General features: G+C 40.9%; 1 protein-coding gene across 4 annotated transcripts in view; it reads left to right on the plus strand.

Moving 5' to 3' along the window:
- Positions 1–2,590: 2,590 nt before the first annotated feature.
- The window catches only part of TMEM161B (transmembrane protein 161B), a 46,461-nt gene continuing 34,018 nt past the window's right edge, over positions 2,591–15,033 (plus strand). The window contains exons 1-2 of one of the 4 annotated variants that reach the window (XM_039566818.1): positions 2,591–2,851; positions 10,556–10,659. In XM_039566818.1, the coding sequence (XP_039422752.1) occupies positions 2,849–2,851; positions 10,556–10,659 (107 nt within the window). In that variant the 5' untranslated portion in view covers positions 2,591–2,848. Of the gene's footprint in view, positions 2,852–3,435; positions 3,579–10,555; positions 10,660–15,033 lie in introns of those variants that run through there. The other 3 variants (XM_039566816.1, XM_039566817.1, XM_019281910.3) reach the window with 3 other exon arrangements.

Here is a 15,033-nt window from a genome sequence, read left to right on the forward strand (position 1 = left end):
CAGGAGTCTGAAATGGAGGATGGGTTTACTGGCTGGAAAATACAGCTTATGTGATCTGAACAGACATTTGAAGAGGGAAGAGATAGTGCCATCTAATTTCCTCCTGTTATAAACATGTATTATAGTATTGGCTTCTCGCAAAGTATTAAAGGAGATATTATATCATGTTAAAAATGCTTTTTGCTATGTGGATGTAGTTTTCTCTCGTTTTAGCAAGAATGTTAGCAAGTGTGAGCAAGTAAGATAACCTCCAAGCGAGCAGAAGATGAGGCCCAAGGAGCTGCTAATCAACACTTTGTCCAGAGAACAAAAGGGCCCAAAGGCTACTCCGCCCGGAGAACGGGCAGCCAGGAGGGTCTGAGAGCCCTTATCACCGCTCTGTCCGGGGGGCAAAGAGGCCCAAAGCTGCAATCAGCCCTGACTGTCTGAGGAATTAAGAGTCCACCCTACCATCGACTCTTACCTAGCAGGCCCAACCCCAAGAATCAAAAGAAATAAAACCACAAGGCCGAAGACTACGCATGCTCTAAAAAGGCGGACCCAAGGAGTGGCTGTGCAGATCAATTCCTAGAAAAGTTTTAATATGAATAGAGAACAGACAGTAAAAATGGTATAAAAAGGACTCACCTCGGGCATCAGGCGTGCTCTTGGCAGAGCGCCAAGGCACCCGGCCGTTATCCCTTTGCTTTATTTTATGTGTCTCTTATTGTCTTTATATTAAACTCTTTAAATTCTAACAAGAGAGTGAACCTCGTTTTTCACACTATTAATAAGGCAAAGGAATCTTGACCAAAGATACTGTTTTTAACCTAAAACTAACTCAAACCAGTCTTGAAGTTTGGACTTAGCCCAGGGGCATAAAGAGCATGCGCAGGGAGGAAAGGTGAAAAGTTCAGGATAAGGAAGACCCTTTACTTCATCTGAGGAAGACTCTTATTTCATCTCGGAGACCCCTGCCCACGACCACCAGACAGCGCTGCGCAAACGCAACGCGGATGTAAATGACTTTTGGGCTCATTGTAATACGAAGCGAAGCTAGGCGGGTCTAGGCAACGAATATGTATAGGTGTATTGGGAAACTCAATGAATATGGAACTTGTAACCTCATATATACCAAGCTGAATGCAGCTGTCGGTACGCATGACTTTGGATAAGCTATCCCCCACGCGTCCCAGTGCTGGAATAATTTACTACTTATTCTAGTAGTGGAGTCTTTCCCGCTCATCAAGCCTACAAGGTGTGTGTGGAGCCCAAAAAGACAACCATGTCCTGGGCTGCATCCTAACCAGCCTGGTCAGCAGCTAGAAGGGGGTGATTCTGCCCCTCTGCTCTGACTTCCTGAGACCTCCACCTGGGGTTCTGTATCCAGCTCTGGGGTCCTCAGCACAAGAAAGACATGGACCTGCTGGAGTGAGTCCAGACGAGGTCTGCAAAGGTGATCACAGGACTGGAGCACCTCTGCTAAGGAGACAGGCTGAGAGAGTTGGCAGTGTTCAGTCTAGAGAAGAGAAGGCTCCTGGGAGACCTCAGAGCCCCTTTCTAAATATGGCATTGTAAGAAAGAGGAAGAGTGAGTTTTTACACCAGCAGATAGTCATAGGACCAGGAGGAGTAGTTTTAAACTAAAAGAGATTTAGATTATATGTTAGGAAAAAATTCCTTACTGTGAGAGTGGTGAGGCACTGGCATAGGTTGCCCAGGGAAAATGGAAGGATGCTCCATCCCTGGAGGGCCACGGTAGACAGGGCTCTGAGCAACGTGCTCTAATGAAAGGATTCCTTGGACTTGGCATGGGCCTGGAATGAGATTATCCATAAGGTTCCTTCCAAATCCAACCATCCTGTGAGTCTGTGAATTACCCTTCTGGGTTTCTCAGAAGGCAGGAAAAGCTTGGTAAAATACGAACAGATGTTAAGTATTTTCCACAGAAATACTATTATCTATTAAAGCAGAATGCTCCTACTTGTTTGTAGCTCACACATAAGGGACCACGGCAGCGCATTTAAAACCGCACGATTTACGAGAAAACTGCTGTTACTCCACTTGAGGGACGCGACTATTTCCGAGTGCTCCTTTGGGACGGGCTATCCACGCGCGTTCCGTCGGACACAGGCAGGCCGTGCGCAGTGGTGGGCGTTCTGCAGGGTGAACACATATTTCCCTCGGCCAAGCAACTCCGCCCCGTCCCCCGGAGAGCCGCCCCCGGGTCCCGCTAACCGCGACCATGGCCGGGCACAAGTCCAGCCACACTTCCGCCCCCAGCCCGCACCGCTGTGCATGTGCAGCGCCGGCACGGGGAGGGCGCAGTGACCTTCGCGCATGGCCACAACCCGCTCCCCCCTACTGCCCCGCCGCGCTCCGTTCATGCTGCCGCGGGGCTGGGCCCCCTTCCTCGCTCCCCCCTCGATCGTCTCCCGGTGCTCCGGCGGTGCCGCGCCGCACGCGGGCCTCGGGGGGGAATTCCGCGCTCAGGGCGACCTCCCGTGTCACGTGGCTGGGGTCGCGGCGGTGCCCTGCCCGGGACCGGCTGGCTCGCGGCGCCTGACTGGGCTGTCGCCGAGGGGCCTGTGGGCCGTGCGCCCCGGCCGGCGCCTCTACCTTCTTCGCTTGTCGCCAGCCCGCGGCGCGGAGCGGTGAGGCCGGTGCTGTCCGTCGCGGCGCGGTCTCATCGCTCCGTGGCTCCGCCCGCGCAGGCACCGGGTAGGACAGCTCAGGCGGGCCTTGTCGCGGCAGGATCCCGGCGTGACCTCGGCGTGCGCCGGTCGGGAGCGGCAGGCGGGCAGATTTATGTGCCGGGAGCGGGGCCAGGCCGGGCGGCAGCGGCGGCGGGCGGGGCCGGCGCGGGCACCATGGTGAGCGGGGCGGCGAGGAGCGGGGCGGCGAGGAGCGGGGCGGCGAGGAGCGGGGCGGCGAGGAGCGGGGCGGCGAGGAGCGGGGCGGCGAGGAGCGGGGGCGGCGAGGAGCGGGGCGGCGAGGAGCGGGCGCCGGGTCCGCTCGCGTCCTTGGCTCGGCTCTGAGCTGCTGCGGGCCCCGGTCCCAGGCTGTGGGGACAGCTCGGGGATTTGGGTGCATTTGGGGTAGGGAGGCAGCGGACTGACATCATCGAGCGCTGTAACTGGCGCTCGTGAAGGGAACACCGCGGTATTTGCTGCCTTCCGCGATCTTACACCGATACGGTTCCACTGGTTCCCGTGGTTGTTTCCTTCTCTGGTGCTTTACCGTTGGGAAGTAGAGTGAGCCACTGCACTTAGTGCTCTGTAACGGGGTTAGGATGTTTCTTTATAAATGCATAGGATTCTTCTCTCTTTCTGTAACTGTCTGACAGGAGGTTGTTGTGAGGTGGAGGCTGGTTTCTTCTACCATGCCTGCAGTGGAATGCAGGGAAATGGCCTCAAGCTAAAACAGGGAAGATTCAGATTAGATATTAGAAAAAACAAAATTCACTGTTCACGTGGTCAGGCATTGGAATAAGTTGCCCAGCGAGGTGGTGGAGTCACCATCCCTGGAAGACTTTAAGCACCGTTTGGACCTGGCGCTGGGTGATGTGTTTTAGTGATTTCAGGGATTATAGTGGCAGTGGTGAGTTGACAGCACTTGATGATCTTAAGTTCTTTTCCAGCGTTGATTCCATGAATGTAACTGTCTCATCACATCTCCTTAAATCCCCTGTAAATGGACCGTGTTTGTGATCTTGGATATATCCAGAAGTCTTTGCCAGATGCTTTGTTGTTCATTGCCACCAGTTCACTCTAGGTGCTCTGGGTCATGTCATAGCTGCCATGTGTGCTGTGGCAGCATGTGAGTGTCATGGAATCACAGAGCATTTGGGGCTGGAAGGGACCTCATGGAAAAAAGTCCCACCTCAAATTGGTTTTCACCGCAAGTATTTCATCACAGCTACAATTTATTGGGTTGAATGTAGTGCACAATAAATGACCTTGTAACATAGTAGAAGAACAAAGTTTGACTGGTGTAATATCTGATGATGATGTAACCTTGTTGTATATATGTTGCTTCAATGGGGTAGGCTAAGTATTTAATGAATATTAAATTATATAAAGATAACTCTCTATAAAGATCTGCTGAATTTTGTATTTAGGTTTTAGTTATCATTTAAAACACCGGAGTTAATTGGCTCAGCTTTTAACGTACTTATATTTGGGATACAAGGAAAAGGGACTGCAGGTATAAAAATATATTTTGTATTGGCCGTTAATATATTTCTCTTCCATGTGACTATATGAATGTAAGTGTGAATATGTCATTTTAACTATGGCACCAGTGTCTGTTCATTGATCTAAGTCTTAAGAAATGCACTTAGCAGTTACATCTTTGATAAAATCTGCCTTTTAACTGTTCTCATACTTAAAAGTTGAATAATGTTGTTCCACTAAAGTACTTTTTATAGTGTAAATTCTGGCTTATGAAAGGAATTGTATTTTTTTTCTCATTAAGTCTTTTTCTTCTTTTTTTTTTTTTCTCCTTTTCTGCAGGGGTTAGACTATTTAATCAAAAGGTCTTGAAATGCTCCTCTCATTTGCAGCACTCTGAGTGCTGTGGTTTAGTATTGAAAGCTACTTTTGGAAAATTGAAAGCAAAAAATTTTTCCTTTCAGTGTAGGTCCTTATTTAAATTGATGGAGTGCTTGCTTGTGTTGCAATGGGGTTGAAAGATCAGGTCCAGTTTTCTTTGCTGGGTGCTGGCAGTGTGGGCAAATAATCTTTGTGTGTGATTCCATGACGTAAGCAAAGGCAAAGGATGGTAGTCTACTTCTATGCTGTTTGGAAGCTGTATTTTCCAGTTCCAAAGCAACAGGAGAATGAAACATTCATCAGTTTATTTTGTACCAAGAGGCTTAGAAATCAAGTTATAAACATCAGCATCTGCCAAGCTGGGGCTGTCAGGACTCATCCATGCAGTTGCAATGCCTGTTAGGCCATGACTTTAAACTCTACACAGGTGTCTTAATACTTTGTAAGACCATGGTGTTTTAGACTGTTCGGCAGAAGCGTTAAAGGCTTTTCAGTTTTTATACTTGGAATGATTCCTGTAATGGCAGAGCCTGCTCTTTAAGAAGCAAGTGTTATAGAGGGTGGGAACTTCTGTAGTTCCTACATGTGTTATTTGTAGAAATACTGGGCAAACTAGACTTCTAAAATCTTGAAATAGTAATAATGGAATATAACCTTCTTCCCCCTCCCCCACCCCCCCGTGTAGTAGATAATTTCACTGAACTAGTTTTACTTACAATTTAATAATATATTCCGCATATATTGGTGTTCACTACAACAGGTATTCTGTATTGCCTCTTCAGTGATAGTGATAAATTTGCATTTTTATAAATGCCCTTATTCCAGCCCTGAGAGTTCTGTATCAATAACTTGATTTGCCTAATGACCACTACTTCTGTAATCTTTGCTTAGAGAGCCTCAGTGGTAAAAGAAGCAAGACTGAGGTAAAATGCTGTTCACTGACTAAAGCATAATTTCAGTTTTAAACAAATCACCTTGTTTCAAGGGGAGTCGTGCACAGCCACTGTTCCCAGTTTATGGCTCTTCTTTGACTCTGTGGAAAGATACTGTGGTCAAGAGAGAAGTGACCTTTGGGTGTGAAAGACACTGGGAGGGTGAGCAGCTGGGTGGTAGTCTTGAATACCTTGTATATTCTTCATGCCACTTCATACATCTGTTGTTCATCTCTGCTTTGTTGTAAACAATGGTAGGTGCATGAAAATTCTAATTCAGGGAAGCCTTGGTCATGAGAATAGAAGAAAAAAATAAAAATCTGAATGTTGAAGGATTCTCTTGGTATAGATTTCTTTTCCAAAATTAGCTATATGAATGTCTGATTTTTAAAAATCATAGGATTTGAACTGCCTCGGATTGCTGATTAGCATAATGACTATAGATATTCTGTGAAAGTAGTCTTTCAGAGGAAGCATTCACTTTAAGATGTTGCACAGCAAGCTCACTTTTCTTTGGCCATCCTATATAATGTTTTCTACTGTTCAGGAAAGAATTTTGAATTGCATTTATGTTCCAGGAGAACACTGCCTTGCTTTTGCAAGCTGCAGTTTTAGCATGGACATACAGATATGGAGAAAAATTTGCATATGGAGAAAAATTTTTATGTGGAAAAGTCTCATTTAACAGCAAAAGCAAGAATGTGTCAGCTATTAAATGGCGTTTCAAAGAGGTTGTATTGATTTAGCTTCCAGACTTCACAAATACCATTGCACTTTTGAATTTGCAGGAGATAAGAGTATTTGTTATATTCTTCTACAAATCTTGGTGGCCACTACTGATAGAACACCTTTTCCATTTCTTACTTGGAAATTTACGGCCATGTTATTATGTTTGTGTGCTACCATTGAAAGATATTGTCATGCCCTGTACTAACATCTGTAGAATACTCAAGTGCAGTTATGTTAAAATCTTGTTTTTACAGGACTTGGCACTTCAGGAAGTAAGCAGCAGGCATTACATTTCTGAAGGTGAAATTCTAAATGGGATTTTACCAGCTGTTTTTCAGTCATGCAGCTGTATCCGTACTGCAGTCCTGGTGTATACAGTGGTTGGCTTCAGCTCAAGGCCCTCATCTTGTAAAGGAGGAGATGGTTACTGTCAGAGAACAAGTAGTTTCAAAGTCCTGTGTAAAGTTGGGTATTTGAATTATTTGTAATATGTAGATAGGTGGTAAAGGGAAGAAAATACGGAAAGCCCTGACCTTTTACTACAGGTAAGGAGGAATAACCTTGGGCACAGTCAAAATAAGGAGACTGGAGTGGTGTCTTTGCATAATACAGTCAACCTTGTCTGTCTTTGTACTTCATGTTCTATAAATCATTTAATGATGAAAAGAAAAATGTTCTTTAGATAGAAGTACTTTAAAAAATTTGTTGGGGTTTCTTTTTCTTACTCTGAGATAGCTGTTGGTGTTTTATAAGTACACTTAACGTGTAGATAAGAATATTGTAACTTTATCTTAATTGCTTATTCTTAGTTTTTGTTGTTCTACTAGTCAGCGACTCTGTGTCCAGGTATGTAGTATAAAAGACGGTGAAAACCAAGGTTCAAGGTATACTTTATTCAACCTTATACTGTTGCTTTTTGGACCTGCCACTTTTTTCCCACCAATTTTAAGAAACCTATCAATCTTCTTTTAATTTAACCTGTCAATCTTACTTTAATGTAACTGCTAAAACTATTCTTGTGGACTATGTAATGTGTTCTCTGCTAGATTTTATTTAAAGCTTTCATGTAAAGCGTGCTGTGTTACTCAAACAAAGGTAGGAATGCCATGCTTACTGAGGGACTGGGAAGTGAACACAGTGCTCAAGACTTCTGAGACACCTCTCATCAAAGATCTTCCTCTGTGGCAGAAACACAGCCAGACTGCAGTTTATTAGACAGTCTTGTAGCTGCATGGCTGTACCATTTCAGTCTCATTTTTGACCAGGAGATTGCTTGCCAGCCTGTGTTTTGCAGAAAAACTGACACAGTTATCTTTTCTTTGGTCTCCGTGCTTCTCAGCATTAGAGAGATTGACACAAAAATGTCTCCGATCAGCAGAATACAGACCTCTCTCTCTAGTTTCTTGAACTTGGATTTCAAATTTCAAGCTGCAAAGCTGAAGCATGATAGGGACATGGATTATGTGGAATCAGTATTGAAGGTCTTATGAAATGGTTTCAATTCCACAAACTATTCTGTAACTGCAGACACATTATTTAATCTGTGCAGCAGTTCCTCATCTCTTAACAGGTGAGTAGTGCTTCTCTTAGTTTTGAGTCAACCTGATTGTGCTAATTACTTCATCACAGATCAGGTGGTGGGTTCCAAGGTTTGTTTACCAGAGGTACTCAAAACCCCCTGTGGTGTTGGGCTTTGCCATTGAGCATCTTGTCCCTCAAACACATACCACTCTTTATTTCTCATACTCCAGATTCTTAAAGTTGTAGATTTCTGACTAAAATCTAAACCCTGTGTCCTCTAATTTAGAGCATCCAAGTAGAGGATGTAAGATGTTGGTGGAAATCAACACCTAGTCATTTATGTTTCTGAAATGAGTGGTTTTGGATTTAAACTGATACTAGTGTGAAGACTTAGAAGTATGGGGGAGACTGGATCTAGACAGGGCCTGAATTGAACCCTGTATTTGGGGATGGAGGGAAAATGTGTTCTAGTGTTGTAATATGGGGTAGTTTGGAAAGTTGTAGATTTTTCTGGAGTGCATTAGTCAACATACAAGTGGAGTGTAACCACATCCAGGCAAAAGGGTAGAGTTGGCAAATAGTTATGCTGTGCACATAGCATGTTATTTTGACTCACCATATCATCTCCTGTATTCCTGTGACTAGTGTTCTTGGCAGATTGCAGGAAGATAAATGCAGTGGATTTTTTTAAGTTTTGTGTGAGTGCTTTTCTCTATTAACGTATTGCTTGTGATTGATTACTAACCTTCAGGAATTGAGAAAAATGCCCATATATGGTGCATGCATATCTCTCTCTCTCTCTATATATATACATTTTTTAATTGCTTGAAGTGTAGAAAAGTACCAGAGGGATATTTCCTCCACAAGGTCAAAATTAAGTTTAGAAATATCATTGGGGTTTTAGGTTTGGTTTTGTTTGGTTTTTTTTCATGTGGCTTAAACCTTGCTAGGTTATTTTCATTTGTACACTGAAATGTTTGTAGGTATTTCTATTTTTGACAAATACAGCAGTAACTTTATGGGAATGAGCGCTTTAAGTTTCTGCTGGAAAGGGGTAGATAGGGTGCAGAAAGACATTCAGTGGCTAAGAGACATTGTTCCTAATGGGTTCTGTTACAATGTGCAGCCTTTGCTTGAGTAAGGAAATGAATTTCTGTTGGTGAATTTTTAAGTAGTCTCTTGAATTGTAAGTATTTTAGCTCTGCTAGTGGATCTGCTGCCCTGTATAAAAGTAACTGCCTCAATTTGCATCTTTTTCCCTCCTGTTGTCTTGAGTTAAGGCAATTTCTTTCCCTTGCAGAAGCTCTAGGAGTAATTGAAGAGACATACTGGCTCATAATTGACCTGTTTAGGCTGTGCTTCTAATAAAAACATTATTCTAGAGAAATATTAATGCAAGTTCCCCCTGAGAGAGTGAATTCTGAGGATCATGGCTTAGTAGAGAAGCTAGATGAAGGGACAGTGATTGCTCTCTTGCATTGGGTGGAAATGGTTAGACTTAGTTTGAGGTGGTCAGAATAAACATTTGATCTTAAAATGCATGGTTTATTTTGTACCCAAAGAGTATATACTTCCCTTAGCAATTTAGTAATGTGAATATAGCATATATATTAGTCATGCAGCTTGTAACACTTTCTTTCATTAGAAATACACTTCCCTTAGCTAGTGAACTGGTGGAATTGGTTTGAGTAATCTATGTGCAGAGCTATGCATAATCTTTAATAAAGGTAGAGTGTTCAAATACTTACAGCTCTTGATCCTGATCTCAGTGACATAGAACATAAACTTTTTGAGGTACCTCAAGTACCGAAGTGTAGAAGCACTAGAAATTCCCTGGGGGGAGAAGGCAAAGAGAGATCTTGAGTACTAAAGAAACTTGGTGGTATCTGACCCCCTCCAAAGCTGTTACTTCAAAGTATAAAAAAGTAACAAGTACTTTTAATTGATATGTGGCACTTTTTTACGAAAAGTTTGGTAACACATTGAAAGTGTTTATAAATACGTAAAAATTTTTACTGTCTCAATCTCCCTTAATCATACTGAATTATGGATAATAATGTATATCCAAAAACATTTCATCTGCCTATGTTTTTTAATAAAAGCAGTATTGACACAATTTCTGTTTTACTAAAGAAAGGAGAAATCATTGAAGGAAGAATTTCCTTAGTGCATTATTTAGGATGAAAGATGATACTGCTGGTAGGGAGGGGGAAGGTTGGTGAAGAGTTGTAGGTTAACAGCTCATTGCTTAGCAGGGACTTGGCTTGTGTGACCACGGGATTCTTTCTTGAGGTGCAAGGACTACTAGGATGGAACAGTATCCACCTGACCAACTGGGACAAGAGCATCTTTGCCAATAGTCTGACCAAACTGGTATTTAGACTAGGACTTAAAGAGGAAAGAGATGATGACCTGCAAATCAAGAGGAAAAAGTGGTAAACTGAGCTGGTAAGCTAAGGATGAGGGTGATGTGGAGAGGAGTCCTTGAAAACAACTAATCAGAGAAGATGGAAACCCACACATGTAGGTAAACAAAGAGGAAATACCTGTACAGAGATAATGAGGCCAGCATTATGAGAGGGAGGATCTTAGACCTCTTTAGGGAGGTCAGCTGTGGTGACCTGGGAATGCCCTTTCCCTTTGATAAAGTTTGCAAGTGACTGTAGCAAGTTTCAGGGTTGTTTTTTTTTTAACTGCTACCATATTCTGTCCCCTCACCCCCCCCATTCCTCTGCATTGTATTATACCTGTATACAGTGTTACTAATTTTTTGTTTTTAAAAAGATACTTCACCTCTTTTCTAAAACAGATACTGACTTGTTATTAACTTACTTCTCCACAGGGTGTAATAGGTGTACAGTTGGTGGTTACCATGGTAATGGCTAGTGTCATACAGAAGATCATACCTCACTATTCTCTTGCTCGTTGGCTTCTCTGTAGTGGCAGGTAAGAAAGTGTCTGAATATGATAATGCAATTATGCATCAGAGTAGTAACTGTAAAACATACTGATTTAGTTTGGTTTTTTAAAAAGTAATTGACCTTTATTAAATTTATTACCATAGCATTGTTACACCTGATTTGTGGGCTCAAGGTAAAAAAACAGTGTTGCTGTAGAAGAACATACTTGGTTTGTTTTAGTAATTTTATTAGTCACAAAGTTAATTGTTGTTGAGCTCTTATATTAAAGGTACAAGGTGCATACTTTAATATTTAAAAGCTAAATTGAATACAAGATACTGAAGAATAGAAGGTTTTTTTTTCCTCTGCACTGTCTCTGTGTTGTTGATAATCCACCTCCTGGTTAGCCTTGCATATGAAGAATGCTTAGGTATTTATTAAAAATTATATTCTTTTTAAATACTTCATAGGACAGGATTAGTATAAATTTCAGTACATTACTTCCTTGTAACAATGGATCAAACAGACATAATGAGTTGTAAGGGGAGCATTCCCTGTGTGGCTGTATCCATAATAACAATGAAAAACAGCAGCTCTTTTGAACATAAATCGGTATGTTAAATATTAAAAGGAATCATAGACACTGTGTTTTTTCATTTGGTAAGAACAACACTTTGTATGATTAGCAGGTAGTGTGCTGTCTTTCACAATTGTTAAAATTTTGAGAATATCAAATCTTTATTCTCTGCTTTCTGAAGGAGTATCCTTAAATAATAATGTACTCCATAGGAGTATTAACAAGTGTTTCCATTGACTTTTTTTCCTCTACATCCTACAATTATGAGATGTTCCTTTTTAATATTCCCCATTTCATCACCCAACAAGTTGCTAATGAGAAGTGACTGTAAATGTTGTTTATATGTGTGTTGGGTATAACAGAAAACAGTAACTGTCAGATGGATAACACAAACAGGAATCATACTCTTAATTGTTGTGTGAAGTTTCACTGTTAACTATATTGGCAGGGTGTTGATCACCTTTCTTGTGCTCTAAAAAGAACATTACACTAATGAATATGAAACTGCCTACCATTTATTTTTAAGGTGTGTCACCATGAGAGTCTTTTTTATCAGCAATTATCCAAATGACATATTGTACCTTTTATATCTAAGATTGATTTAAACTTTTACTTGAAAATCTAAATATCCAATTGCTTTTCTAAAATAATTTGTCAATATTATGCCCATGTTCTTCAATCTTGTGAAGTTTTCACAGACTGTATCCTTGTTTTAAGGTATGCTGTGTGCCAATGATAGGGAGAAGTTTGCTGTTCAAATATTTTTCAAATCCATTTCTCCATTTATCATTGCGCATCTGCAGATTGATAAAAACCTAAAGCAGGATTTCAGCTCTTGTCCTTAGGTAATTCTGCTCTTACTGAAGTCAGTGGGAGTCTTATTACTGCCTTCCACATTAGTAGCCTGGAAAAATTCATTGTTGCTTTTAGTGTTTTTTTATTTATCTGGTAACTGTTTTAGTGCATTGTAATTTCAGGCACTCTGAGTAATTCCCTGAATACAGGAATTGTATAAGAAGTCAGAAATAATCCTGTGTTCCGAAAATAAAAACAAGTCAGAAGCTTCACTGCAACAAGAATCTGAATTTTAATGGCAGAAAAAAAACCCAATTATTTTCTTACTTAACCTGATAAACTGTCTTTTATGTTTAACCCATTCTCCTTAGTGCTGTCTTTTTGCCAGCAGTGTGTGGGTGGAGTGGTAGAGGGTTTTATACACATAAGTGTACAGGCACAATCCTAAGCAGTCCAGCTGTCTAAGGAAAAATTACCAGCTGCTCCTCCTTTCCTTTGTCAGTAGACTTTGACTAGTCTTTGGTATCCAGCAGTGGTTTTTAAGTGATTTGGTTTTAATGTCTTGCTTCCAAAGGATTGGTAGGCAAGATAGGTTTGAAATGTTTGTGGATAGTCCTTGCTAAATGGGAGGGAGGATAAACATGTTATCAGACAAGACAGAAACATTTAAGTGACCAGTTTGTTTCAAGATGCCTGTATGTGTTTATGGGAAGTCCGTTAAAAGGAACAAAGACTTTTCAAAATCTAAGAGAATTGTTAGGATAGACAGATTTAAGGTAATTACTTGTTAATGGAATAAATAGCCATCACTGACTCATGAAAAGCTATTTACATAAATTTGTTAAGAAACTTTTTCAATCAGTGCTATTTTCAGAGCTTGAATGCAACTAAATATATTTATTGCTAGAATTGGCAACCTAAATATCTGCGTAGGCCTTGCATTATTTTTAACTAACAAAACATTCTCTACCAAAACGTTGCTTTTAAGTCACTCAGCTATTTCAGTTACTATGTTTTCAGGCCCTGTCAGGAAGACAGGAGAAAATGGATGTTTTGTTGTGCATTCGTTAATGACCTTCATTCAGATTAACTAGGGCATGTCTGTGTGTCTGTTGGTATTCACACTGGCTTGGATATGTCAAAACCACAGGGTAATCAGTTGTGGGATTTCAGTTTTAAACATATGTAAGCTAAAATAGATGTAAACTACTTTTTATTAGCTCTGTCTTTATGAAAACGTTTGTTCAAATCTCTTGGTTTTGAGATTTTAAATGCAAGGTGTGTGGGGTTTATCAACTGAAAAATACCAAAACTCTTTATCCTATTAGTTGTAATTAGGCATCACTTGCAACATTGTTTTCCGATATAATTAAGAGCAAATTGTGGTTTAATTTGTTGTTTGAATTGTGTTAGCATGCTACATAGAACAAGAATTTTGTCTGTTCTGCTGCATTAGGTACTATTTCTCTGTCCGGGCAGGGAAGATTTTGAAAAATTTCTTTACCACATAGGTGACTTTTCATCATTAGCATCCCAAGTTCGGATCAGGGTGGTGTGGTAAATGATGAAACAGGAGAATATATCTCTTCTTTTTCCCAGTTGCTTTGGGTCATGTGAAAGAGGTTAACTTCTCCAGAGTAATTTGACTTCTTGGATGAAAAGCTTGTTTCTTTGGTTTATTTGTGTCTCAGTCTTTAAGTGTCTTTTGCAGCAAAGTTTGCAAATCACAGATTCTGCAACTGGACCACACATAATAAAAATAAATTAATGAAGTAACTTTCTCTCTTACTTATACAAAATTTGGTTCCTTTTTTCCCTTCCAAAACTGTGTTTGTGCAAAATCTGCAATATTTGCCGTTTTCAGTTTTGGAACTGGCAGTGAATTCCTTCAGCGGAAATTTGCAGTGTGCAATGGTTTGATGTTCTATGGGCTGGTACTAGCATTCTTTTCTCTTGAAGAGTTCCCAAGATGAAGGAAGCCTTTTCAAAACAGAACTGGGAGTCAAATGTTATCAAATGGCTTGAGATTGTTTGGGTTTTGATGCCTTCCAAATTTGCTTTTGCTAACTTTTTGAAATTGGATCTGACATCATCTCTAATTCACCAACATGGATTTGAATGGTCCTACTTGGTGAAGTTTTCTTAATTTGAGGTGGTGGTTGTGGATTCTTTTATCATCTCTGTGTTGACCCTGTGTCGCCATGGCTGACAGTTGGTGGCCTTCTACTTCCATACACATTTCTCAAGTCTGTTCCTGTTAATACTTGGTCTCCTTTGCCTCAGCATTTCAGCGTGGAGATCAGAGTGACACCCTTCCTGCATCTGGGCAGTAACCGTCCCTTGCTGAATGTGGGAAAGGCCCTGTTTCAGCTACTAAGGTTTTTGCCATACTTAGAGATTTAGGTAAAATATAACATCTTAGACATTTACCCATCTCTGTCCTCTTCAGAATTTCCGTGCCATTTCTTGTCTTTTAAATGAATGGTGCATTGATTGGAAAAACTTGTAGGTCAACTATGTGTAAACTAGTGATTTTTTTAATAGCACTTTTTGTAGTAAAAGTTGAAGATATCACTGAGGAGGTGTTTAAGAAAAGGAATGTTGATGTTACAATTTGCTCTGCTTAAGAAAAAAGACTGGTAATGATTGTTAGATAACAGCTATTTCAGATTCTGGAAAATTGCTAGGTTTGGGAGGGATATAATTATGCTTTATAAAGTTGTTTTATTCTGATGACTAATTGTAATGGTATAAGTATTCTAGTGAACTTTTCCACCTTGCACGACTGTGTTTGCTTTATTTGATGATATCTTTAACAGTTGGTGTTTTGAGAACTGAAGGGCTTTAATGTGAATGACAAAGTGGTAGAGCTTTCTAATTTTGTATAAATGCCTCATTTGCTGAAGAGAACTGAACTTTAGCTATTGTTCAGTTCAGCCAGGGTTGGAATTGGCACACAAGGGTGCCTTGCTTAGGAGTCAAAATGACAGATGTTTCAGTGAACATATAACTGTATATAACTGTTGTGATACAGTTTTTTGAAAGCCA

Source organism: Corvus cornix, chromosome Z, assembly GCF_000738735.6.
Source record: "Corvus cornix cornix isolate S_Up_H32 chromosome Z, ASM73873v5, whole genome shotgun sequence".
Lineage (NCBI taxonomy): Eukaryota > Metazoa > Chordata > Aves > Passeriformes > Corvidae > Corvus > Corvus cornix.